Source organism: Falco cherrug, chromosome 4 (assembly GCF_023634085.1).
Source record: "Falco cherrug isolate bFalChe1 chromosome 4, bFalChe1.pri, whole genome shotgun sequence".
Lineage (NCBI taxonomy): Eukaryota > Metazoa > Chordata > Aves > Falconiformes > Falconidae > Falco > Falco cherrug.
In genome coordinates this window covers 78,266,832-78,291,804 of record NC_073700.1, presented here as the reverse complement: position 1 = coordinate 78,291,804, position 24,973 = coordinate 78,266,832, and the positions used below count along the sequence as shown (strand labels likewise).

Genomic DNA, 24,973 nt, shown 5'->3' with positions numbered 1-24,973 from the left:
CCATGCCCAACACTTGTGTAAGCACTTCTTGGATCAGCGCATTCCTTAATATTAGCACTGGCTGTCTTAAAGCCAGCAATCTTTAGAGATGTTTCATTCCTGTTGTAGAATTTTGGGTTTTGTAAGACTTGTTTAAAACAAGAATGCAAACATTGTACAAAATATGAGCTATCATTGGGAATGGCAGAAAAAAATGTCAGATTTCCTTAAACAGGGACTGTGGATCTAAAGATGCTTACCCTCACCTCCAACTCACTTTAGGTCTCATTACAAGCTTAGATTTTTCATACATTAGAGAATTTTCATTATAAATTAATTTAGCCTCTAGAAATGCACATTATCTAGGTACACACATGAGTAGACAAATGCAAAACAAGTATTTTAGCTAGTTTCATTGAACTAACAAGTTTCATTAAATGTGTTGATAAAGATAATTATGCTCTGAATTGCAGTATTGGGAATAAATTTGAAGCAACCTGGACATTGACTGGAAAGCAGGCAGATGTGTGCTAGTGATCAAGGAGAGGAAACAAACTCTGTTAACACCCAAACATTGCTTTTGGTACTAAAACTGCGTAGATCCAGTAATGGAAATTACTGGTTAATGTACATCTGATAGACGTGCAACAGAATACATCCTTATGCCCTAAACTCTTGAGCTGGGTTGGACTTTTACAGACTTTGAAGTTTAAAAGGAAAATAGCTTTAGATATGTATGAATGGCAGTATCAGAGACAACTTTCAAGCTCCCTGAGCGTACATCCCATCTGCTTCCCACTTTCACGCTGGGGCAAGATCTCGGTCCATAGCAGGCCAGAAGGGAGCTGCCATTCTCTCCAACCATGCCCCTGAAGCACCAGGAACCAGGAGTTGTGAACCTCAGTCCTGCAGTCTGGATGTCATCACTGCTCTTCGATCCTGTCTGGATTAGGCCCTTGAGACTAAATGATGTCCCTACAGCACCTGCAACAAAGGTTGCAGCTGCCAGAGGAAGATGTAGCAAAGCAACTGTAAGTATTCCTTACCCAGGAGTCTTGCAACGGGACTTTTAATAGAAATGGCCAACCTGCAACCTAAAATCCTAGTAAAGAATTGGGAAGAGAAGTAAGGGAGAGAGAAGCAGGCTGCTCCACAAATTGCCCCCCGTTAGGATCCAGGAGCATAGCTTTGGCAAACAGCATGTTGTTACAACTTGAGACAGATGGAACTGTGCTTACTTGTCAAAGCTGTTATCCCCCAAGAGGAAAGAAATTATGTTCTCTTGAACACACTGTGGGTAACAGACAGGGAAAGGTCCAGAAATAGAACAAAACTAATAATATAAAACTAGGTTTGAAATGCAAAAATGAAAGCTGTCTTTTGCACAGAAAGGAGGGTGTGTTTTTCTTAGCGGATAAAAAGCCAGAACTTTCCTTAGTCCCAACAGGGTATTACAATAGGCAGGCACACACTGTCCTGACAAAGACTTGACTTATTACAAATAAATTACTAATTTTTGTCATACAGTATTATCAACAAGTAAGTTCTGTGATTGAGGAGTTTACAAATTCTGACCTATATAAAATATTGACTAAGATGGGTTACCAAGCTTTTAAAAAGCCTTTGAATTCTAACTACAGTACAACCAACTCATGAATGCTTTTTAAACATTTTAGATAGTAACAATAACCCAAGTCTAGCTTTGAAAAAAATGCAGGATTTTCTTCATAAGCCAGTGGTTCCTTCAAGGTCAATTTTATAATGAACTACATCAGTTATTTTAAAACACATTCCACAATAAAGCTCAAGAAGAAAAACAACTTTCAATTTCAACAGCAGTATGTTTTTCTAATACTGCTCATTTCTTCCCATCAAAACAAATCCACTCTAGTACCGTATCTTTGTTCTTTGTCTACTGAATCCGCATCAGAAAACAAATGCTAATTGCATCTTTTCCATTAAGGCAGAGAATGACAGACAAACAGAAAGACGTTGTGCCCTATCAGTACAAAGATAAAAAAAAATAATAAAACTTCCTATTTTAAAAATGTCAATTTACTTTTACCAAATTCTTTAAGTCTCCACCTTCCATTAGGAGGGGGGGAAAAATATTGCAATTAACATAAAATCATTGTGATTATACCATTTTAACATTTATTCTTGCATATAAAGCCAAACAGCCAGAGACATCCGTTTCAGACAAGTTATGGCATCTGCAGTGCCCATTATTCCACAGAAACCACATTCAAGTCTGACTGGAAAAGGAAGTTTTCAAAATGCTTCTCTATGCATTACAACAATTTTTAAAACCTTTCAGGTTTTGTGTTCTGAGTCTTTAGAAATACCAATCTTTTTATTAGGTTTGGTGGCCTCGTCCATCAGTTCCTTCAGCTGCCCAATCTGTTCATCACGGAAGTCATGAAGTTTTTCTTCTGTGAGCTGGATTCCATATACAGTCTTTTCTCTCAAGTTTTGTTTGTCCTCATTAATTTGTTGCTGTATCACTGCTGCATAGTTCTAAGGAGGAAGGAATACAAAGGTCAAAAAAATGATTCAGGTCAACTTTAATACCATTTTACCATAACTGCACACTCTTACTCAATCTTCTACAATAGTTTGTTAATCAACACCAAATGACAAAAAAAATACACTTCTTATAAGAAAGAGGAGTTATTAAGACACCTCTAGTATCTATGGTCAATTTCATGTGGCTAGTTTAACATATGTATCATATGTAAGATTAATTCTGTCATATCACGTACTACTACTGAAAACATAACAAAGTTTAATTATAGATCAACTATATTTATGTAGTTACAACTATTAAAATGTTTTCTATCTAGCAGGATGTCAATAGGGTTCACTCTGTAAAAACATCTGGAAGAGCATTATTCATGAAGGTGTGTACTAGAAAAAGCAATCTATAGTTAGACAAATGCCCTAATCCTTTCTGCCTAACCCCTCTCTGCATTTCTGGGAACTGATAAGGTCATTTGCACCCAGCTCTGGACTGCTCCAAAGGCAGCAGGAACTCAGCAGCTGTGAGACTTCTGTCATTCTGCCAGTCTGTTTTGGAATAAATTAGCAATATTAAAAGTTAGGGGAGATTAAGAAGGGGTTTCAAGGCCAGATACCTCCATACTGCATGCTCCTTTCCCGAAGGAAAAAAGAAAATGATAACCCCATTTCTGTACTGTGTCAACCATAAGTAAGTTTGATCAGACTTACTTTCAATCCTGTTGTAACAGAAAGCATTCGGACAATGTTTTCTTAAATAACAGCATTTACGTCAGTGGATAGGCAAAATGGTCAGTATGTATTACATCAATACCAGGCTGAGGACCATTACAAAAGCAAAACTTTCTCAACAGCAGAAATGCAGGTGGCCAACAGGTCGCACCAATAATGTGGGCACAGTTGGAAAATTGCTTTCTCACCACTCTGGAGCAATCTTTGACCATTAAAACTTTTCTAAAGTCCAACACTTGATGTTTTGCAAGGACAGCAGTTCTGCAAATCTAATTCAGTTAGTGGTGCTACCACTGACACACTGTGTTCAAAGCCCATCAGTATGGATTTTGTGCGCTCCCCGGGTTGCTCTGCCCAGCACCAGCCCTGCTGCAGCAGCTCTTCAAGAAGCTGTAGTGAGTGAATTTGTGAAAAGCCTCACAGCGTGCATACTCACTGAAGTCAGTGAACCTACCTGGTTGTTTTAAACTTAAGCACGCATTTCAACACTGGGTTGGAAGGGAGCCTAGACTTCCATTTTTCATAAGAGGATCTTAAAAACAAAGCCCACAATTAAGACACTGATTTCAAAAGTTGATTCTTATTGGAAAAATATGGGCTTCTCTCCTACTTTAGTAAAGTATTCTTAAAAGCAACCTTAAGGTTTCAAGCACAACTCTGAATATAGTATAAGACACTGAACTAAAAAAACACCTGTACTCTGAATGAATGAGAATGACAACCGTGTTACATGGTAACACTTTTTTTTTAATAAAGGGTTAAATATCAGGAGTATTCAAAAGCACAGGCTTATAGCAATGAGATATAAGCGTTATTTTAATTTCCAGTTTTCAGCTAAAGGAACCATCATTATTGCATACTGAATTGTTAATCCAGTTACTAACAAAGCTACTAAAGCCACTGCTTCAGCTGTATCTCTAATAATTCCGGAGAAGTCGGTAAGAAGGAAGAATGTTATTCATGAGCATGTGATAAATTATAAAATGATAATATTTACTAACATAAATGCATTACATTGTTTATGGACGATGTCAAGCCTTTCCAAAGTCAGCAGGATCTTACCAGTCCTGCAAAGCTTAATTCATGGCTATTTAAAGAAAATAGATAGATAAAACAACCTGGGCAAACAAATGCAATTTTTTATTAATACAGACTCTGAACTAAACTGATTCCTCATTCCTAACAGAGAAATCTGTAGTGTTAGAACATTGTGTTAACAGTTACCTAATGAGAAAAATAACAACAGTTTTGTAACACTGAGGTTCTTCCTCACAACACCTCTCCCCTTTTTCCATTAAATATGCGTTCAGGACAGCAACACTACAGTTAATTCCTGCAGTAATCCTACAGTGGTATTACCTTATGGTAGAATTAGTCCAGGGTTTAGAAGGAACTAAAAAAAATTTTTTCCTGATGACTGAACAATCAAACAGTAACAAGATAAAAAATAATAATGGGTTAAAAAGCCTTCGCTTCATGATTCACAGAATATTTCACCCAGACAGAGGGACAGATGTCAGCAGATCAGTAACACACCAACGTGTTACACACCAACTATTCCACCCCGTTCCATCTTCAAATTTCTGCACAGAACAATCTAGTTAGTATTGACTCTGGACTCCAAAAAAATGACACTTCCATTATACCAAACAACATTCACAGCGCATAATTCAGGAACAATACTGAAAGCAAACCACATGAAACTCTCCATGCCTTATCAAGACACCTAACTACGTGTACAAACCCTGTGCAGGTTCTACAGTAGAAGAAAAGCCCTCGCCACCACTGACAATCAACCACCTGAGAGCAACCTGGGGCTACTGCCGCAGGCATCGGCCACAGAACTGAGGATTAACTGAAGGCCATTTAAAGACCAGTTACAATTTTTCAAACCTTGTTGACTAGAAGACCATCTTTTCCAAAAAAATTAATTACTGGTAAAGAGTCTGCAACATTTTTTTTTATTTTTTTTTTTAATCTAACATCAGACCATCACATTTCACAAAGCATCAGCGTTCAAGAATCCAGAAGTGCTGGTCCTCAACAAAGCCGCAACACCCGCTCTCAGAGCTGCCCTGAATCCAGACACACAGCGATGGACTGCCTTTCCCCACGCCTTGATGCCAGGTGTTCTGCTTCACAGCACACCAGCGTGCTCCCATCTGGACACGTCACCACTGGCTCTTTTTTCCCCACTCATTTTCTAGCTGAACAAGTACATGCCAGAAAGCCTCAACAGTTGCAGTTTCACATCAATTTGCAATGTGAACAAAACCTCAAAACTGGACCCTGAAAACACGCTGGGTTTTGGTTGGCTCACGACAGAAAACAGAACTTTATCACCTCATTTTACCAAATGCAGTGATGCACCAAAGAAAATACGTTTCAGCCTTTACAAAAGCACTGGGGAAAGATCAACTATATGGCATACCTCATTTTCCCTGCCTGCAATGCCAGATGAGGAATGAACAAAGCTTGGGATATTTAAGTGTTTAACACATTACTGTTCCCTCAGAAATTCATACTGTTAGTAGGTAATCAGTGATCTGCAGAAAGGTACCACATAAATTGCTAGTACATAGTACAGAGTTCTGTAATTTAAGATTCAGCTTCTACACAGAAAACGCACCATTTTGCTAACTGCACATGAACTCTAATATGTTGAGCTCCAAAGTCTAGTAACAGCTTTAAAAGCATAATGAAACAAAAAAAACCTGAAAAAAACCCACCCAAAAAACAAGCCAAAAAGCAAGCTAACATTTGTTTTTGCAATACTATACCTTTGGTCACAAAATATGACGATCACAGTGCATCCCAGGCAATAAGGAGGAGCAGCATTTTTGTGTATGCTCTAGTTTTCATTAGAACTTAACAGATACAGAACTTAACTATTTCTTAGTGTCATCTCCCCTACCAGCTGACCTGAAACAAACCTTTACTTAGCTTTATCAAACAAGGAAAATTACTTCACTTCTACCTTTCATTTTATTTTGCATATAACTCCATCTTCCAAATATAACAAAACTCCTTTGTCAATCATGACACAAATCCTTGGCAGATTTTCCCAGGGCATCTTACTTCAATTACAGTTCACACTGTGCTCACAGAACCAGAGACACGAGAGACAAAATGGAAGACAAGTAAGCCTGCATCCTCACAGAGCTAGGCTCAGCACACACAAGGATGGCAGAGGTACACAGGTGCTCTCTCCTCCCTTGCATGGAGGGTCAAGCGTGGCAGGTCAGTCAAGGGCAATCTCTGCCCCTTAGGTTTTTCAGGATTGTTGGCTGTTTCTTTGTAAGTAGCTCTGCCTGCACCAGCTGTATACTTTCTGGGCACCTACATGAAAAAGACCAAACAAAAAAAAAAAAGCTGAATGGTTAAAGCCTTTGCCCCTTGTATATGACTGCTACCAGAAACAAAGAGGGTCAGAATCAAGCTCAAGTCAAGACAACCTCTTCTAACCATTGACCACCAAAAGCTGATTTATACACTGTTCGATCCCAGCATGCTGGCCATGCGTATCACAGACACCCTCAGAGTCCGGCTCCTCCCAGTATCCATCCCAGTCTTAAATTAGGATAACAGTCTGAGGTACAGACTGGCCAGGTCTCCGCATTGCCAACAGTACATGCGGCCAGAGAGACACTCTGAAACATTCTCTGTATCGCCGATGAAGAGAGGCAGATGCCTCACCTGAATGCTCTGATGCACTCCTTAGAGATATTGGTTCTGCCCACAGATCATGTTGGCATCTACAGCATGCAAGATGAATCCAGCCATTAGGCTCTCCTAAAATCCTATGACGTTATTAAATTCTTGAACCCCCAAGTGATTTCTAAAAAAACACAGAAAGTATTTGCTGTAGTCAATAACCACAGGGGATTTTATTCAAATTCACTGACTGAAGCAAGTGCACCATTTTCCTCTGCTCTCTGATTCATAAGCATCCACAGAATGCACAAATTCATCAAAAGGGCAAGGGGATGGGTGAAATTTGAGTTTTTAAAATATCACACATTACAGAAAGGGTATCAGCCTTGCTGTTTTCAAAGTTGAGAAAGGATTAAATCACAGAACCAAAAGCCCCACTCTCCCTGACTGCCAGATGTACTCCTACCTGGTCCAGTGCATGCTGATATTTATCTCACACGTGAATATAAAATGCTGATAGACATTTATGATTTAATCATAAGATTAAATGGGTTGAGTCTATTTGCCCATTCTCACCAGGAAGAATGGTAATTATAATTTCTGGGTTTTTTGGTGTCCTCAACATGTACAATGATACATTTTAGACAACTGCTTCAAAAATCCTGTAAGATTCATTTAGACAGAAAAAGGCAGGATATGTCTGTTTACAGTAACTACCTGTATGATTCACTTTCTTGCCAGATTTTCTCTTAAGAAAAGGTCTAAAATTTTAATCTCACTCAAGCAGTTAAAATATAAAGCTAATATATTCATCCGTTCCAAAAGGCTATCTCCACTTGCAGTCAAATTAATGACAACATTGATAAACAACATTACCAGATCACAAGCCGCTACTCTGAGATGTGTTAAACACACAGGGCACAGTCAGGCACTGAGAAGCACTATCAAACTATTTTAAGTTGATTTTTCTCTGAGTGACATCAAAAAAACAAGCATGGCCTGACAGGCCACCCTCCTCACTCCCTGGAAGTCAACTTAAAATTGCAGCATTTCAAATGCTGCTGCTACTACTAGGAGCAAAATCAAACACATGCTGCTGGGACGGTAGCATGAAGAAACAACTATGAACAAACAGCACAGCAAGGAACAACCTGTTCCTGTTATTGTACAGAGATATGTTGAATTAATTACTTTATGCATGTTCAGATAGATTTCTGCAATTGATTTACTGTATTTTTACTACAAAACTGTTTTGCTTGTTAAACCAAGTATCAGCAAAAGACAAAATCTTTCTAGAGTGATTTTTAAATAGGAGATGCACCTCATGGAATTCCAGAGCATCTTCATATATTTTACCTGAAGCTGTGAGTATAGTTAGAAATATAATAACAAACCAAGAAAATTCTACCACACTTAAGCTCAGTTTAATACAGAATTTCAGTGGATATTTTCGTATACACATTAAGCCATCCTATACTTCACCCTATAAGACCATTTTAAATAACAAATAAATATTTTTAAAATTGCATAAAATACAATTACTGTCAAAGAAATTATCTAATCTGAATAAACAGTTACGTGAAGTCACACATCCTCTAACAGGAACAATATATGACCAGATCATTTCAAACCACCTTCGTTTTTGTAAAGGACACACCATGATCACTTTTTAAAAAAAAAAAAAAGTCAATATACTATAAAGGGTGGTGAGTAAGCCTTCCTCCTGCTTTTGAAAATCCTCATCAGATGGTATTTGAATAATACCAGGTAATGACATATGGCTGGTGTTATCAATTTGTTACGTGGAAAATTAAAATAGTAATTGCTGGGAAAAGGGCAACAGAATGAAGATGGGAATTTTGTTCTGAGGTACCCAGCACAGCAGAGGACCTCCGGGGAATAAAGATGTCCAGCTCCTACTGCAAGTCTTGACAGAATGTCAAAAAACAACTTTCTCTTCTGGTATTTAAGTCACACGTGATGAATGCTCAGGTAACAGCAAACCAGAGGCAACTCTTAGCAAGAGGAACTTCCACAAACATTCAGCACTGGCTTAATGCTACTCCAGCCGAAAGCCTAGATGTAGGGAGAGTGGTTACTGAGTAGTTGTGCAAAAAATGTTGGAATAACAACTGTAGTGTGAGCAAAAGAGGGAGATCTCAAAGAGCATTCTATTTCTGAAAATGCTGTAGGACTTTACATGTAACCCTGGAAAACACCAACATCCAAAAGGTATAAGGCCAAATGTTTCATCCACAGATACTACAGCTCCAGTGCAGCAGAAAACTCACATTCTGAAGCAACATTAAGGCCTCTAAAATGACATTGTGCTCCAGTTAAATAAAGTATTACAAACAAGTTTGTCATCATAAAAATATGGTTATGCTACAGCTACAAACTTATTTGTCATAGAAACCAATGTTCTTCCTCATGTTTTCTTGTTCTAGCATCCCTTTCATTACCAATGTCACAGCACAGAATCCATCAACAAAATGTTTAATATCTACCAAGTGAGGCACAGTCGTGCAAAGCAACACTAAGTTTTCTGGTTTCAAAACCAGGAAGATTTTCCCAGCATGGATATGTTAAAGAACACCATAGAACAGCCCGTGGTTTGGGCTAAGGTAGCCATAGCTGCAGTCGGAGAACTCAGACGGTGCTGCAGGCAGCAAAGGCTGCAACAACAGAGGTAAGCAAGCAAATACTTTTCAGGTCCTGTGTTCATCACTGCTTATCTTGAGGTATTACTTAAATAATATTCTAATTCTCTTTGCATTTACACACAAACCTCTGTCACTCAAATTAAACATACTATAAACTCAAGCTCTGTGGCTGGAGTGAAGCACCAGGGTTGCTAATGGACAGGATGTCAGTGGCTACGCTACAGGCTACAGATTTAATTAGCTCTTCTGTTAAACGATTTATCTATACTTCACGAGAGCAATTTGGTTATAAACACTGCTGTTCTGAGATCTGTTTACCACCTTCTGACAGCTTTTAGACATAAAGAAACAGACAAGCTAAAAACTGCCATTTCTGTTACACTTCAAATTTCAGCCATCCTTCATATTTTCCATTAATAATAGAAGGGTTCAGTTAAGCAGAAGTTAGGACATAACATATTAAATAGGTATGTTTTATTAAGAGGTTTGCTATTTATAAAAACATGAACACTTAAACTGACTGAGTAGCTTATATGACCAACCATAAGTACACTACATTGAAACTTTAAGCACATATTAGAATCAAAAAATTTGCCAGAAAGAATAATTTATTTTTATTAAAGCTGAAAAATTACTATTTTAAAAAAATGCAAGCCCTCTTTTCAGAAATTAAAGGAAAGCACACTTTCATACAATTTTTTTTAAACTTCAGATTACGTGAAAGAACAAAACCAGATTTTTTTAAGCATTTTTTTCTAATATAGCAACAGTGCACACTGCATTGCTCCCAGGGCAAGATCCCTGTTCTTTGCCTGTGCATCACCACCTGTTGAGCAGGGCAGCTGAGGAATCCCCAAAGGGAAAAAAAAAAAAAACAGAACGGGACTAAACCAGAGTTGTTAACTCACAGCCACTGTCCCTGCCCCTCTGCTGAGGCAGCCACTACGGTGGCACTCCAGAAAGGGAAGGAAAAACACGGACAGCAGAGCAGTACACAAAGTTCATTTAATCACAAATGCAAAACATAGCAGATATAAAAATGACATGGTTTGCCAGAGGCCAAACCAGTTCCTCAAATACTCTTCAAGAACATAAATGTGGAGAATCCATCTCACTACAGGATACATCTCCTACCCCCAAAGGAAAATAATGCAGGTAAAATAAAATCCTCCCTTTTCTAACAAATATAGCTAACTTTAATTAATGAGAAGCTCTAAAAACAAGTTGTGCAAAAAGCAGCTTGGATAAGCTATTTTGTATTTCAGTCCATTATTAGATGGAAAGATTTGTAGAGGCTATTTCAAGCCAAGAGGATAGCCTAGCACTTGCAATGGGATTGTCTACATCTAAATATTTCATGTCTGAGTGAAATTAGAGACGTAGGTTGTCTTCGTGCTAAGCATCAGAAAGAGAAACTTCCATCTTAAACATGTGATGACTGCATACACTGTCCTCCAGAGATGTGGGTCTCATCACTGCGAAAGCAGCTAGGTATCTCTCTCTCTCACTGGCTGTAGATGACTGGCTTCAATCAACCTTCTTCCTTTCTTATGGTAAAAGGAAAGTGTTCATTAGTTGTTTTGTTCTGTGTTTTTTTAATTACAAAAGGCAACAAAAATGCCACTTCTCCTTGAATTAATCTATAATCTCTCCCCTGGAGTTTATTTTATCTTTGAGCAATGCTGCTGAAGTCAGACTCAGCAACATCCTGAAGCAAATCACATCCTTAGAAAACTTTGAATTATATATATTTTAATTTCTGGGGATGAAAGACCATGTCACCATTCCTAATTACAATGCACAGAGGTAAAACAGATTTCTCCAGGACAAAGTCACTGGATTGTAAAAAATGGGAACAGTCAGAAAATATCAACGTTTTCTAAAAGTTAATCTAAAAGGAAGAGCCACAAGAACTTTAACAGGATCACATTTTCCCAGGAGATTTAGGAAGGATGCTAGTATATGTGATTAGTGACCAGATTTCAGGATAGTGATCACAGTAACACAACAACGCACATACCGCAACTATACAGAACTGTTAACATATAAGGGTTGGGGTTCTTTTTGGTTGCTTGCTTGTTTGCAGTTTGGGAGGAGAGAATGAAAAATTTTTCAGCTAAAATGGAGCCAGGCAATATGATTATGTAATACTTAGCAATCAGCATGGAGAATTATTATTTGATCAGGAAGGTATAAAATAGACTACTTTTTTTTAAACAGTTTACTAATATTGTTAAACTGGAAAAAATGACATTTATTTAGAGGAATGTGAAAAAAACTCAAGGATTAACTCAGCATTGTTTATAGCTTAAATAACATGTTATTTAATCTTTTTTTTCATGAAAGCCTTATGAGATCATAATTTGAGGTGAAAGTGGGAAGTCTGTGGCCTGACCATCAAGGTAAACATATATAAATGCTATTAAGTTTGAAATGGAGCACAACGGCACTACAGTACATCAGAGTCACTTTACTGTCATTTGTGGGAAAACAAGCTGTGATTAATTATTTCTTTCTGGATGCACAATGCTTACATCAGTATTGTACACCAGGGCCAAAATCTAGGTCACTAAAAGCTTTTTGCATCATCTCCTAACAACCATAGTCTTTGAGATCCTCTCCACTCACGTTAATAAGCTCCACCTCAGGCCTTAAATAGCAAGCTTGAGCTCATTCTAGGGAAGAAGGAAGGGGGGAAAAAAATCTGAACATACTAGCCAAAAAAACGAACATTTAAGAAAAAATAAATTACTAATTACATTCTGAAAATAGACCAATCTGAAATGCAGATGCAGCACAAAACGGCACAGGAGGAAGAGATAGGAGGTAGAACAACGGAGATGGTCACACAAACGGGTTCCAATGACTCAAAAAGAACATGAATCTCTTCCCTTGGACAGGTTCTATCATTCAGAGTGTGAGCTCCACTGAAAAAAAGGACTTTTTTATGAAAGGATAAAAAAAAAAATTCTCTGAAGTATACAGTGTTTGAAAGCCTTTTATATGGGTATTGGAGACAAAAATACTTGAAAGAGAAGTATAGTAAAACCCCATTAAAACTTAACATAGTTAACAACAACAAAACATGGAAAACTATTCAGTCTGGACCTTCATCTGTAAAAACTCTGATCTAATTACACTGTTACTAATACCAAACTCTCAGACTGCTGTGACTGGACAAACAAGCTACAGACTGGAAAAGTTAAACTTCTTTCAAGAACATTGTTTCACGTTTTCATATAAATCCTAACAAATTCTCAGTGGTTTGAAATACAGAAACTGAGTTCAAGAAATAATTATTTTGCTTCAACATTTTACGCTGTGCATGGCAGCTCTTAGGCTAGTAAGAAAGCCACCCTGTGCTTTTGTCTACTGCTGATGCTTTGTCTGGCAAATACTATGCTACAATCTCACAGAATATTCAAGGTTTTATCACATGCTGTTAATTTAAAGCAGGTCAAGGAAAAGTCTGGAAGTGACAGTATCAGTTCGTTTTTAGAAACTTAACTTCCTCAATGCATCAGTTATACTGTAACACTTCCATTTAAATATTAAGCTAGGAAATCTTGACAAAGTGCTTCACTGCAGATAATTCCCAGACTAATATCACCACTAAGTACAGGCATTTTACCTAAAAAAAACTAAAGACTGTTTTAGCAACATAATCACACACCTATAATTAAAGCACACAATGCAAACATCACTTACAGACTCCCGTATCAATTCTTTTAATAGAGGACAACCATGTTAAATTTGCAGTTATTTCTTTCAGAAGTATTACTTCCAGATTTTCAAGGAAGACAATGATTTCACATCTAGATATTCACAAAAGGAAAATAAAGGCTGTTTCCAAGACAACCACATTAGTTTCCAGACTGCTAGATACTAAGAATATACAAAAGATTACGTATCCCAGATGACACTTGAAAGACTTTCCACGTATGTTCTCCTACTCAGTTTATACCCAGTGAAGCATTTGAAGTCTACATATACATATTTGAAAGAGACTTAGTATTCTTATTTTTCCATAATTCACATTCCTATATGCTCATTAGAGCCAAAACCTTAAACAAATACAGTAAAAGAAAACCTCAAGAATAAACAAAAATTTAATCTGCTAATAGGCATCTTGTATTGATTTCCCTGGCACAACGAATAACCCTTCTGCTCAGGGTACACTGAATTTTTTACTTTAATGGACCTGTAGAAGAATAATGTGCTTGAATGAATTAAGTAAAAAGTCAAGGACCATATTCAATAAACAGACCAGAAGGTCATCACTGTAAAAGTCAGATCCATCCCTTAGGACAAACAGACAGAAACTTCTCCAGTTTTAAGTGAACATATTCTACGTTCCCTGTTCCAATACAACGGGATACTAATCTAGCAAAGCAAATCTGGCAACTGAAAATACTGAGCCAAAGACTCATTTTCTTGGCCACAGTCCCTCTAAGCAACAGGGCAGAGGGACAAGCCCTACTTGGGTGCTTGTGGAGGCGTTTCAAATAGACAAGCAAGGAGTCACTGAAGTTTATCTACCTGCTTCTTCAACACGGCACAAACATTTTGAGGTGTGCTCTCCACAGAGACTGGTCATCAGTGAAAGAAAGCCTACACACAGGTAGACTCGTTACGGTTGCAAAAATAAAAAAAAATATTGGCACTGGGAAACACAGATGTTTTCTTATAAGGGTGCTACTCAGGTTAAGTATCATGTTCACTCTAGTACTTTTGAAAGTACTACTCTATAGAAATAACTCTTGTGTATTTGACCATAATCATTAGGTTACAATTCAATCCCTCCTGCTTTTAAATAGCAGCAACAGGGCATCTCTATGAAAATAAATGCATACCGATGTAACTTGACTTTTTCCTTAAGACAACTAACAAAATACAGGTTTATATTTGTAAACTCCCTCCATGGAAAGAAGGCTTATTACTGCAAGTAACATGTACTTCATAGTAGTTAATAAAAGGCAAAAAAGATTAACTCATCAGTCTCTGTGCTATACCCAGTGCAAATTTTTAAAGTTCTTGTTGCTGCAGCAAAAGATGTTAAATGATGTTCAAGTTTTGGATGAAATATACACTTTGTATACACATAAGCATACCTCTGTCAAATGCAGTTAATAATATAAACTGTTTAGAAAGTCATATCCTCCAATCAACAGAACAAATCACAGCCTTTCCTTCTTCCTTAGTTTTACTGCTCTCAGAATTACAATAGAAAGTCCCTTACTCTGTTTTGTTTTCCTGAAATATTGTAATATAACACACATGCAGCCAGAAAGTCCTCTGATACAATGGTGCAGACAAAAAGGGTCAGAGAAATTAAAAGTTCCCATTCTAAACATAATTCTAAAATAGTGCTGATTTTGTTAGCAGTTTCTTAAGGTCAAAAAACTCTAAAGCCTACAAATCTATGTATCCTACCGAGGGTTTTTAACTTGCAGACTTTTATACAATCTCTGAACTGCTTCAGAAGTAGCCACAGAAGTTAATTGAAGAAAACAAATATGTAATCAGTATGTTTGAGAGCTGCTATAAAGGAGCATACATCTCTCTCTACTGATTACATCGGAACCCCCAAATCTGAAAAAACAAAAACCTTCTGTAGTCATCTGCAAGTCACTACCTATTTATCCTTTTATCCAGTGGCTCTGACATTTAAGAGGATTTTTAGACCGTCTGTCACAATACAGCAAGTATGGGTTGGGCTGTCACACAGGACTGAAGGGATTAAGTACAAAAGGAAAAAGGCAAATTCACTGATCTGCTGAACAAGTTTTAAACTTCAGTGAAGTACTGTAGAGACAGCTAATTTGAAAGCATTTCTGAAAAACTCCACAAAGTATTCTGTACTGTTCTTGGGGAGATCAAATACATATTGAATTCAAGCCTGAACATGTTCTCCTGTAATCTCTATACAATACTTCAAAATTAACTCACCTAAACCTCGTTCTGTTCCTTCTTTTTTGTTTCTGCTATTGCAGGAGGTTTCCCAACTTAATAGTTGGGAAAGGGATCTTGCTTTGAATTAGCAAATGACAGGGAAGACAGGGTATGGAAGTAATAAAGGGACGGAAATCAAGTAAGTGAAATAGCTTACAGTAGTACATACTTCATTTTGAAATGAACAGTCAGTTAAAAAAAACCTTAAGCTTCTGCAACAAAAATCCAGACTGCCTACTTATTTCTAAAAATTCTCATCCACCTAGAACCTCTCCTTTTTCTCTGTGCAATCAGAGGCTATCTGATCCCAAAACACATGTTGAACTGGAACAGAAGTTAATTTAACTCAAGAATGTAAAGGAAAGCATATTTAAAAGAATGCAAAAACACCAGCACCAGGAAATTACCGAGGCAAACTTTCAGAAACACAAATGCACCATGTTAAGATTGGTCAAGCCATCTTAGCCCTGTGGCCTAGCTGCCAGCCTCCCAAGTGCTTTCACAGCCAAGTACCACGGTCTTCAGCTACGGGTAAAGCATTAACATTTGCAGAAGCAGCCTGCTTGCGGAGTAGGTATCAAGAATGGGAAGTGTAGCGTATTAGTTCTGCTTGTATGTCAAAAAAACCCAAGATAAACTACCTCTGCTCTGAGTGAAGTAGTACCATTCAATCATTTTGGTATGGTACATCTGCATCCGCTCAGGTGCCCTCTCCACACTAATACAATGATAGTTCTATCATTAGTGTCAAATTGCTGCACTGTTTGTTTATACTGTATTGAGAGACAAGTCCTTTTTCTACTTTATATGATCAGGAAGCAAAAAGTTTTCAAACTGACTATATATAAGTTCTAGAAAAATCTCTGCTTGATATCCATTGACGATGCGAATAAATAGGCGGCCTGAAGGTTTCTACCAGTCAGAGGATACTAAAACTATTCAACAGGTTTAGTTTGTGTTTCAAGACTTTTCAGTCTTTAATTATCTCAACTTATATTTTCATTGCTTTAAAATTACTCTGGACTTGTTTAAAGCAATGCAATGCTATATGAACAATAAAAGCTTGAATTATTTTTGAGATGTTTATAGGTATAATGTATTTTTCTTGCTAGTCAAGAAAAATATGGAAAAGAAAGTCTTGTGTACATCTGCCCACAAGCAGGCAGCTACATGAGAATCAGCATGACTGCTTTGCCTCACTCTCCACTCTGCAGTATGGCTTTCAGAGCTACCTGTTTAAGATAAACCCCCAGTTGAGCTACTCTGCTTTTTAATTTAGTCACAGGATTCACTATAGAGTTAGGCCAAGATAGTAAACAGAAAAAAAATCTCGAATAAGTTGCCTGAAGACACCAGTAAAATAATCTTGAATAACATTTACATCACCTACCACACAGCAATGCTTCCCTTGGACCACACTGACAGTAAATTATGGGGTCTTGGTGAGCAGGGGCTTACTCCAGTCTTTGGGGGGGTGGGGGTGGTGGTGTGTGTGTAGAATATCAGCATGTTTTCCTGTCCCACATAATGTTTCATGTGCCTCTGAATATAAGAAAAACAGTCATGCTTCCTAAAGGGCGGGGAGAAATCCTCCATCCAATCCTATCGCATTTGTGAAGCCACCAGTCCAGGGAGAGCTCAGACTAGTCAAACCAAATCTGTTTAGTGATTTAGTTTAGGAAACTCCTCTCACTCACCAGTATCACGAAGATGCAGCAGGTGAGCACAGCACGCAGAGGCAGCAGGTCACAGCTCTGAGTGCTGGCCCTGCACAGGAAGGCATCATTGCGAGGGTTCCTCTACCACCCCAGCACATGCCCCATTTCTACCGCAGAAAAGATGGGTTGACTAGAATAAACAGTTGTTCACACCAAAATCCACCTGTGGGCTGCTTGCTGAACTGTCCCTATGAGCTAGACGCTGCAGACACCTCCACAGGCTGGTTCCAGGGCCATGGTCAGGCATCACTCTGGTGACCTGACCACACCATGCTTCCCAGCTCACCCCACCTCCCTGGATCTCTGACCCGCAGGCATATGCACTAAAGCAAATTCAACAACAAAGTCCACCAGCCGTGAAGAGTGCAGGACTAGCCTTTACTATTGACTGCTGCCCTAGAAAACCAGAACAAAACATAACTTACCTTTTCTATGTCAAAACATAACATTTTAACATGAATTTTTGGTTTCTTAAAAGAGGAAAACACTGAAAACACAACTGTATGCCAGTGGGCGCAGGGGGGTGGGGGGTGGAGCAATGGGATCATTCGTATTCTACTGTATTTATTTACGAGAAAAATACAACAGATCTCATGTTCACTGAGCTGCTTGCTGTATCCACTATAGCAGTGATTTTACAAATAACAGCTTTGCAAAACATCTTCCTTCGCAGAACCCAGCTTAGTAATGCTTTATTTCATCAGGTGGGTGGAGAATTTCCCTGGGAAAGTTCTGCCAAAATTGCTGTCAAAATTATGATACCTTTTTGAAACATCTTTAGGATCCTATCTCCCCTCAAAAATGCTGCCTACAAGCAATCTAATCAGAAATGAAAACAAACAAAAAAGTTTCATTACTCAGGAAAAAGGAAACCTTTGGCAAATAACTTGGTAACTTGCCAGTGAAAGATGCATCACTGTACCAAAAGCTTTAATCAACAAATGGGATATGCTAAATATTGTACAAGGGGTCATGAGAACTTCATCTCACACAACAGAACTGAACATCAGAAGGTAAAAAAAAAAAAAGACAAAGCCAAATAAAACAAATTCAAAGTGCTCATTCACACTGCAATTAAATCCATTACACACTGTTGCATGCTTTCTGCTAGACTACTAAATAAATTGAGTGAAGCACTGTTAGATATCAGTCTAGCTAATGCATTCTAAAACTGTAATGCCATGAAATATTGGAACTAAGTCTTTTGGATACTGTGGAATTGATTTTCAAAAGAAAAATTAGCCTAGCACATTAACCCTTCTTTCAGCCACATATATAATTTATATGGCTGACTTTTGTCTTAGTATAAAATCAGATAAACTAAACTAAAGCACACTGAACATATGGTTGAAATGTAAACACACAGCCAACATCATACCTACATAGTTACATTTATATATAATATTAAACAAATTATGCAAAACCCAACACAGTAGGATTTTCAATTCTTTGGGACATAGCACTCTTGGAATGAAAACAAGTGACTAGCTGTACCGCCAAGGATACCGAGGCATGTCAGTGATCACATACTATCAGAGTACTCAGTTAGCACTTGTACTTCATTTAGTTGTGAATGCAGATTTAAATTACGACCTTCTGACTTCTACAATTATAATTAGTTTTGCTTGAATACCAGAAACTGGGAATTTTCTCAGCTAACATTTGAATATTATACTGTAAGTCAAATCTTTTCTCCACATCCTCTACACCAAACAGCAAAACTCAAGGATTTGTGAGCTGACAAGGCCCTGAGCAACCTCATTTGATGGCCCTGCTCTGAGCAGGGGGCTCCAGAGGTCCCTTCCAGCCAAGGTCTTCCAGGCTACCTCTGCTTTATTACTCTACTCATTAAAAAGGTAAGATTAGACCAAGTTACAGTTTAATAACTATCTTTTAAGTGAAAAATATTTAAAATACAAGTCTGAGGTTACAAATAAGATCTGACACTATATTTCAATCTGACATTATGTTTCAGGGATTACCAGATTTAAGGGTTTTTTTCCAAATGTTCCAGTACTGAATATATTGTACTTTAACAAAGTTCTTTTCTCCCCTCAAGGCAAATGTATAAACACAACTAAACCACCTACAAATTTCACCAAGACAGACAAGTTCACATACTTAAGAGATCAGCAATAGAATATTATCATCACTAAATAATCTGCTGATTCATTCAAACTGTATCAAAACATGAGCTTTTACTGAATGCATGCATAAGCTAGTTTCCATCCTATTCTTTCATAACACAAAGCTTCATTTGCAGCTATTTCTCAGAAGAGAAACACAGATTGTATTTATTACTTTCATCACTCAACTGGTCATTAAAGCTTTATTTCTACAATATGCAAGTAAAAGGAAGAACAAAACCACCTTTCCACTTGAAACACAACACACATTGTGCAACAGCACCCAAAAAATATCTGATCCAAGTTTACAAGCAATACATCTTAAAGATACCAGTTCACCAAATTAGGTTCAACAATAACATAGCATAAATGAGAAATGCCCTAATCCACAAAGTGGCATTACCCAAAGAGAAACAAAATGTATTTTCTGTCTGCTCATCCTTGGGTTATTGTGTAAGATGACAGTAGCTCTAGTTTTTCCAGGGAACTTGGGAGTTCCTCTACACCCATCACTACCCAAGCAAATTTAACCAGGCTTCTCTGGGGTGCTCTTCACATGCAGCACATCCTCTTAGAGGCACTGCACACAATGAACTCCACAATGTCATCGTCTCATCTGCTGTGGCCCATGAGAGTTTAAACTTGGTCCATGACATTTCAGAAGTGGGTCAGTAAAAGGGAATGATGAAAAAGTGCACTTACTTGCCTTATCAATGCAAAGAACAAGTATGAACAACAGCTGATACATGTTCTCAGGAGGACACTGAAAGGGTTAATACCAGTGAACACACTCATTTAATTGAAGCAGAAATTAAATTTTAAAGAAATAGTAGTATTCAAATAACATTTTTCAGATCTAGGATGCAGAGTAACAAAACACATGTCTAGCAATCCCTCCTGGCTAGAAAGACTGCCAGCGTGGGGGTTTTTTTGCTTTCTTTTCCTTCCAGGAATACATTTTCCACCTATTCAGACCAGAACATTCACAACTGCTGCTACACAGACATAGTGCCCAGCTTAACATGCAATTTCATAAAGGTCTAGAGACTCTCCCCTTATCTTACCAGACCAGCAACAGAATAGCACTAGAAAGTTCAGAACTTGTGTTTTAGAATGGCTCAGATCTACACACAGATCCAGAGATGACAACTCTTGATCTGGAGAAAGTTAAATCTAATGATTCGTGAGAATCTGATAATGCAAGGGAGAAAAAATCCAGTAAAAAAAAAAAAAAAAAAAAAAAAGCATTTGCACTTGACAGCAGAGGAGTCAGAGCTCTGTTTGCAGTAACAACTGAAACCACTGACAGGGAATGCTTTGAGAAGGTACCAGACCTCAACCACCCACCCTGGAAGCTTGGTGCCACAGTTCCTGCCACAGGCTTTTATTAAGGATAACTAGCTTTCTCCCAGGCAACTCCCAGGCCCAGTCGGTGAGCTGGCACAGATCAGGGACTGCTCCCAGCAGGCAGTTTGGAGTTTGGATGTGGCTGGAGGGTAAGAGTTTAACGTGAGCATGGGCTGTTTCACTGCCAGCTGCAAAGCTGCCCCACGCACATCCGATTCAGCAGTACAGACACTGCTTTAGCCTGGCAGTGCTGGGGCCAAACAACCAAACAGATCCCACCCCACTCTGCAAAAGAAGTATTCCCAAATCAAAGGCTTATTTCACACACTGCTTGGTACTGGCTTAGAATCTCCTCTGTGATGTGCAGTTTTTGTATGGGGATAGTTTTTTCCAAAACCTCACCACTCAGCCTGTGAAGACTCCAGGTGGCAGAGTACACCACCACCTGAAAGGGACAAAATGTAGCAATGTTATCAAGCAGAATTAGTACAAAGTTTTGATTCAACGCAAACAGATAAATGCTGAAGTTCTTCAACTGCAAAATTTAGACTCCTTTCTCTCAACCAAACTCTCTGATACATGAATGACTTTACCTTCATACTTCAGTAAAAGAGCTGAAAGGAACTTCACCTTCACCTACAGCAAGTTCTCCACACTTCCTAGTGAGGTAAGCAATAGCAAGATTGGTGATCTCATTAATCCTCACTATTTTCCCCCCTTACTATCATACAGCAATGCCTCAACTTTCTTCCAGTTAAAAAACTCCCACTATTTTCTTTTTTCTATTTCCTTGTCTTTCCTTGTGTATCTAGTTTCCCGTCTCAACCATAAGCAATATTTACGAATAGTTTAAGTAAAAATTACCATCTAAAACCATGCTGTATTGAATACAACAAAAAAAAAGTATTTTATGTCCTTAAGCAAGATACAAATTTATCTTCTATTTGTTAATTTTCAATTCTACTCAGTAAAAACCAAAAAAAATTAGTACTGTACCTAGTATTCTTCATATTCTGTTGTACGTGTTTATTTTATTAACAGAACAAATACCTTCCAATTATCAATGACAATAGGGCAACAACATTTCTCAGTTTGTTCTCCACAGTGTTATGTTGCAAAAAAGTATCCAAGGGCCTTCAAAAAGGCTAGTCACTGCAAAATCAAGCATACATTCAGTAACAAAGTTTGAAAGTTCAATGTATGTCAATTTAGCAGTCAAAATCAAAGGCCAAGAAAACTATAAAGCATTTAGCAGACCCCCTCCAGACTCCTGCCTCTGTTTCAACCACAGTGTTACAAACTGCAGCATGTTGGAATGCTGATTATTTTGTCCGACATACCTTTTACTAAAAGTACAGCAAATCCAAGATGGTTTTCCTTCTTACTAACCTAACAGCTCTTCAGACTAACCTCTCTTTTCCTTCGGGAACTATTCCATAATCCAGGCAGCCAACATCTTGTTACGCTTCATTTCACTCCTTCAAATTTCACTCATTGCCCCTCTACTGGCATCACCACTGAACTGGCCACCTCCCAACCTAAAGGACTTACCAGTGTTATCAACAATAGATAATTCTGCCACCAGGAACTCAAGAAAAAAAGGGAAAATCTTCCAATTTTTTGTGACTGATATTACCGATTAGGTGGCCATGACTCAACCACATCCCTACAGAAGGCAGCACAACATTGCTACTGTTCATTGAGAAGACTGTCTGGCACATCCGCAATTTCAGAAGAACCCACTGAAAGCATCTTATGATTGCAATATGCTTTGCTGCAGGTCAAAACCGCTAAATACTCAATGAAGCAGATGGCATCGAACCCCTGAAATACACCATATTAGTATAGTGTGTATCTATACTTACATGTATTCCAAAGAAAACCTCAATCCTAAAGGGCTGGAAGTAGTTGATGTCTAGAAAATTCAGTTTGTGAAACACCTGTTATCACTGGATAGTTTATACTAGTCAATGGTACAGAAAACGTCCTTGATAGAAACAAGTTTGCTGTAACGTCAGATGGTATCAGAAAAAAATTTTCCTGAAAATTACATTAATAAAACAAAATGCAGATTATAAAATTTCCTAGGAAGAGCTGATGAATATAAAAGCAAGGTCCATATTGCCCTTTAGGAAAACAGGTTAGTGGTAAAGTAATTATTAAACAAATGCTGATAAAAAATCCCCAAATACGTTTTCAAGCTAGACACACACAAAATATCACTCTACGACCATGAGTTTGTTCAACTTTGAAAAGTTAATAGTGACATTCCTCTTTTGATCAATTCTTTAGTTAAATGCTATTTTAGGATGTGAGTTTCAATACACAGCAAACCTCAACTGTTTAATGAACACATCACTCAGTTCAGAAATACCGTTTCCATGTTTCCCCACTTCTTGCAAAACAGCTTAATATCTATTTATCTGGAATCATACAATATACACTCAGGAGAAGAACCTGTAGCTGTCAATGCTAACCTTCCACCTTGATGTTTCCATTTTAATTGGTTTTGCTATTCCCCACTAGACTCAAACATTTTTAAGCATCCCTTTATGTTTTTTCCATTCAGACTAAGTTGAATATAAACAACCACAGAAATTAATCTTTACCACTGGAAAAAACATACAATAACTAAAACATCTTAGTTTTGAAACATCTCAGACACAGAAAGTTACATTTTAGAAAACAAAGCAAAACAAAATGTTTTCATCTTACAATGAAGCCATTTCCAGAAAATTACCAGACAGACTGCAGCAAACTGGCAAGGGCATATCTAAACTGACATACGGTCTGCTCTGATCCTGCCCATTCTCGGGCTGCCTTGTGAGCAAAACCCAAACTATACAGCCCAAACTACAACTTGAAGGAGCCCCTTCCCAGGAAAAATGCAGGAATGCAATGATACTAGCCCAGATGGCTTTTTTCACAGTTAATTCTCCAGGGTCCGTGTGGCATGCCCAGATCTTCACAGGTTTCCCGCCAGCGACAAGCAGTGGTCCACATTATTTTTACATTAGGGGGGCAGGGGGAATGTATATAGTTAACAGACCTTATCTCACCAGGAACATAAAACTAAACCTTTTGAACAACACACACAGGTGGATATGAGTGTGAAAAATCAAGAACTTGTTAGCCATACTGGGAAGCCTTCCATTACTGGCAGACTGGATCCATCCAGATGGAAGGTGTCGGAGCTAGAAAGACAGCATCCATCACCTCAGTCCAAGGTCTGCTGGTCTAACCATATTTACCAATTATCAAAATAGTCTTCTACTGTAGATGTCTACAGAGGCCAAGACAGACCTCACCCACATCCAAAACATCAGCTGTTAAGAAGACAATTGTTTAAAGTTTGGAGATAGCAATATGCCATATTCAGATCCCAGGACATCTAATCGCAGGATGATGTCTTTCCAAAATTTAGCAAAGACAAACAATATTCTTGTCCAGGATCCCCTTGTCTATTTTCACTGCACAGCTTCTAAGTTCTTTCTTGGCAGGTGCACTTACAACTTGGCCAGCTGTTTTTCAATATGCCTAAAGGTTTTATAAGGACTTGTCCTATTGCAAGTCAACAAGACTTGGGCTTCTAAGTCATCCTCCTCATTACACCTTTACAGAAATCCCAATACAGACACCTTTCCACCACCCAAAATGCTTCCATAAGGAAGCCTTCTGAGTCCTAAAAGATTCCTGGGTCATCCTCTATTCAACTAAAATACTGCTCTACACAAAACTTTGAGCAATAAAGGCATCTTACTCTCTGTACTGACATTTTTCCAGCCCTGGGGTTTAATGCATCAGCAGGTAACAAAACTTTAAACAGCTCCTTTGTAAAATATAAATATTTGTTTATAGCATAGGTTGTTCTTATCAAGGAAAACAAAGACAATCCCAGGCAAACTGCCATCAAGGTTTCTAAAAACAAATGTCTACCACAACTGTTTTCCTCTATCTGGTCAATTTTGGGAAATTAGTCTGTTGCTAAGGAGTGGCATCTGCTGGCAGACAAGCACTTCACAAAAATCAGATTCACCAACTAAAAAAACAAAAGACAGGGAAAAAAAGGAAAATCGGAGTTCACATTATTCACAAAGCAACTTTCACTTGCATCTTGACTGATAGGATGATGATGTTTTTCTTAACAATGTAACTCACTTCAGTTATAGTGATGGTACTGAATTGCCCATGAACCAGAATGGCATTGCTAGCGCTGACTAAGAAATTGCTTTTCACTACTCCATCAGCAGTGGGACTAGTGAAAAAAACCCACAGCTATACAAGA

At 38.1% G+C, this 24,973-nt stretch overlaps 1 protein-coding gene across 1 annotated transcript in view; it reads right to left on the bottom strand.

Moving 5' to 3' along the window:
- Nucleotides 1-2,110: 2,110 nt before the first annotated feature.
- Nucleotides 2,111-24,973, bottom strand: part of SDHAF3 (succinate dehydrogenase complex assembly factor 3) — a 34,618-nt gene continuing 11,755 nt past the window's right edge. Inside the window, exon 2 of the mRNA XM_055709107.1 lies at nucleotides 2,111-2,496. Within this exon, the coding sequence (XP_055565082.1) occupies nucleotides 2,293-2,496 (204 nt within the window). The 3' untranslated portion in view covers nucleotides 2,111-2,292. The remainder of the gene's footprint in view (nucleotides 2,497-24,973) is intronic.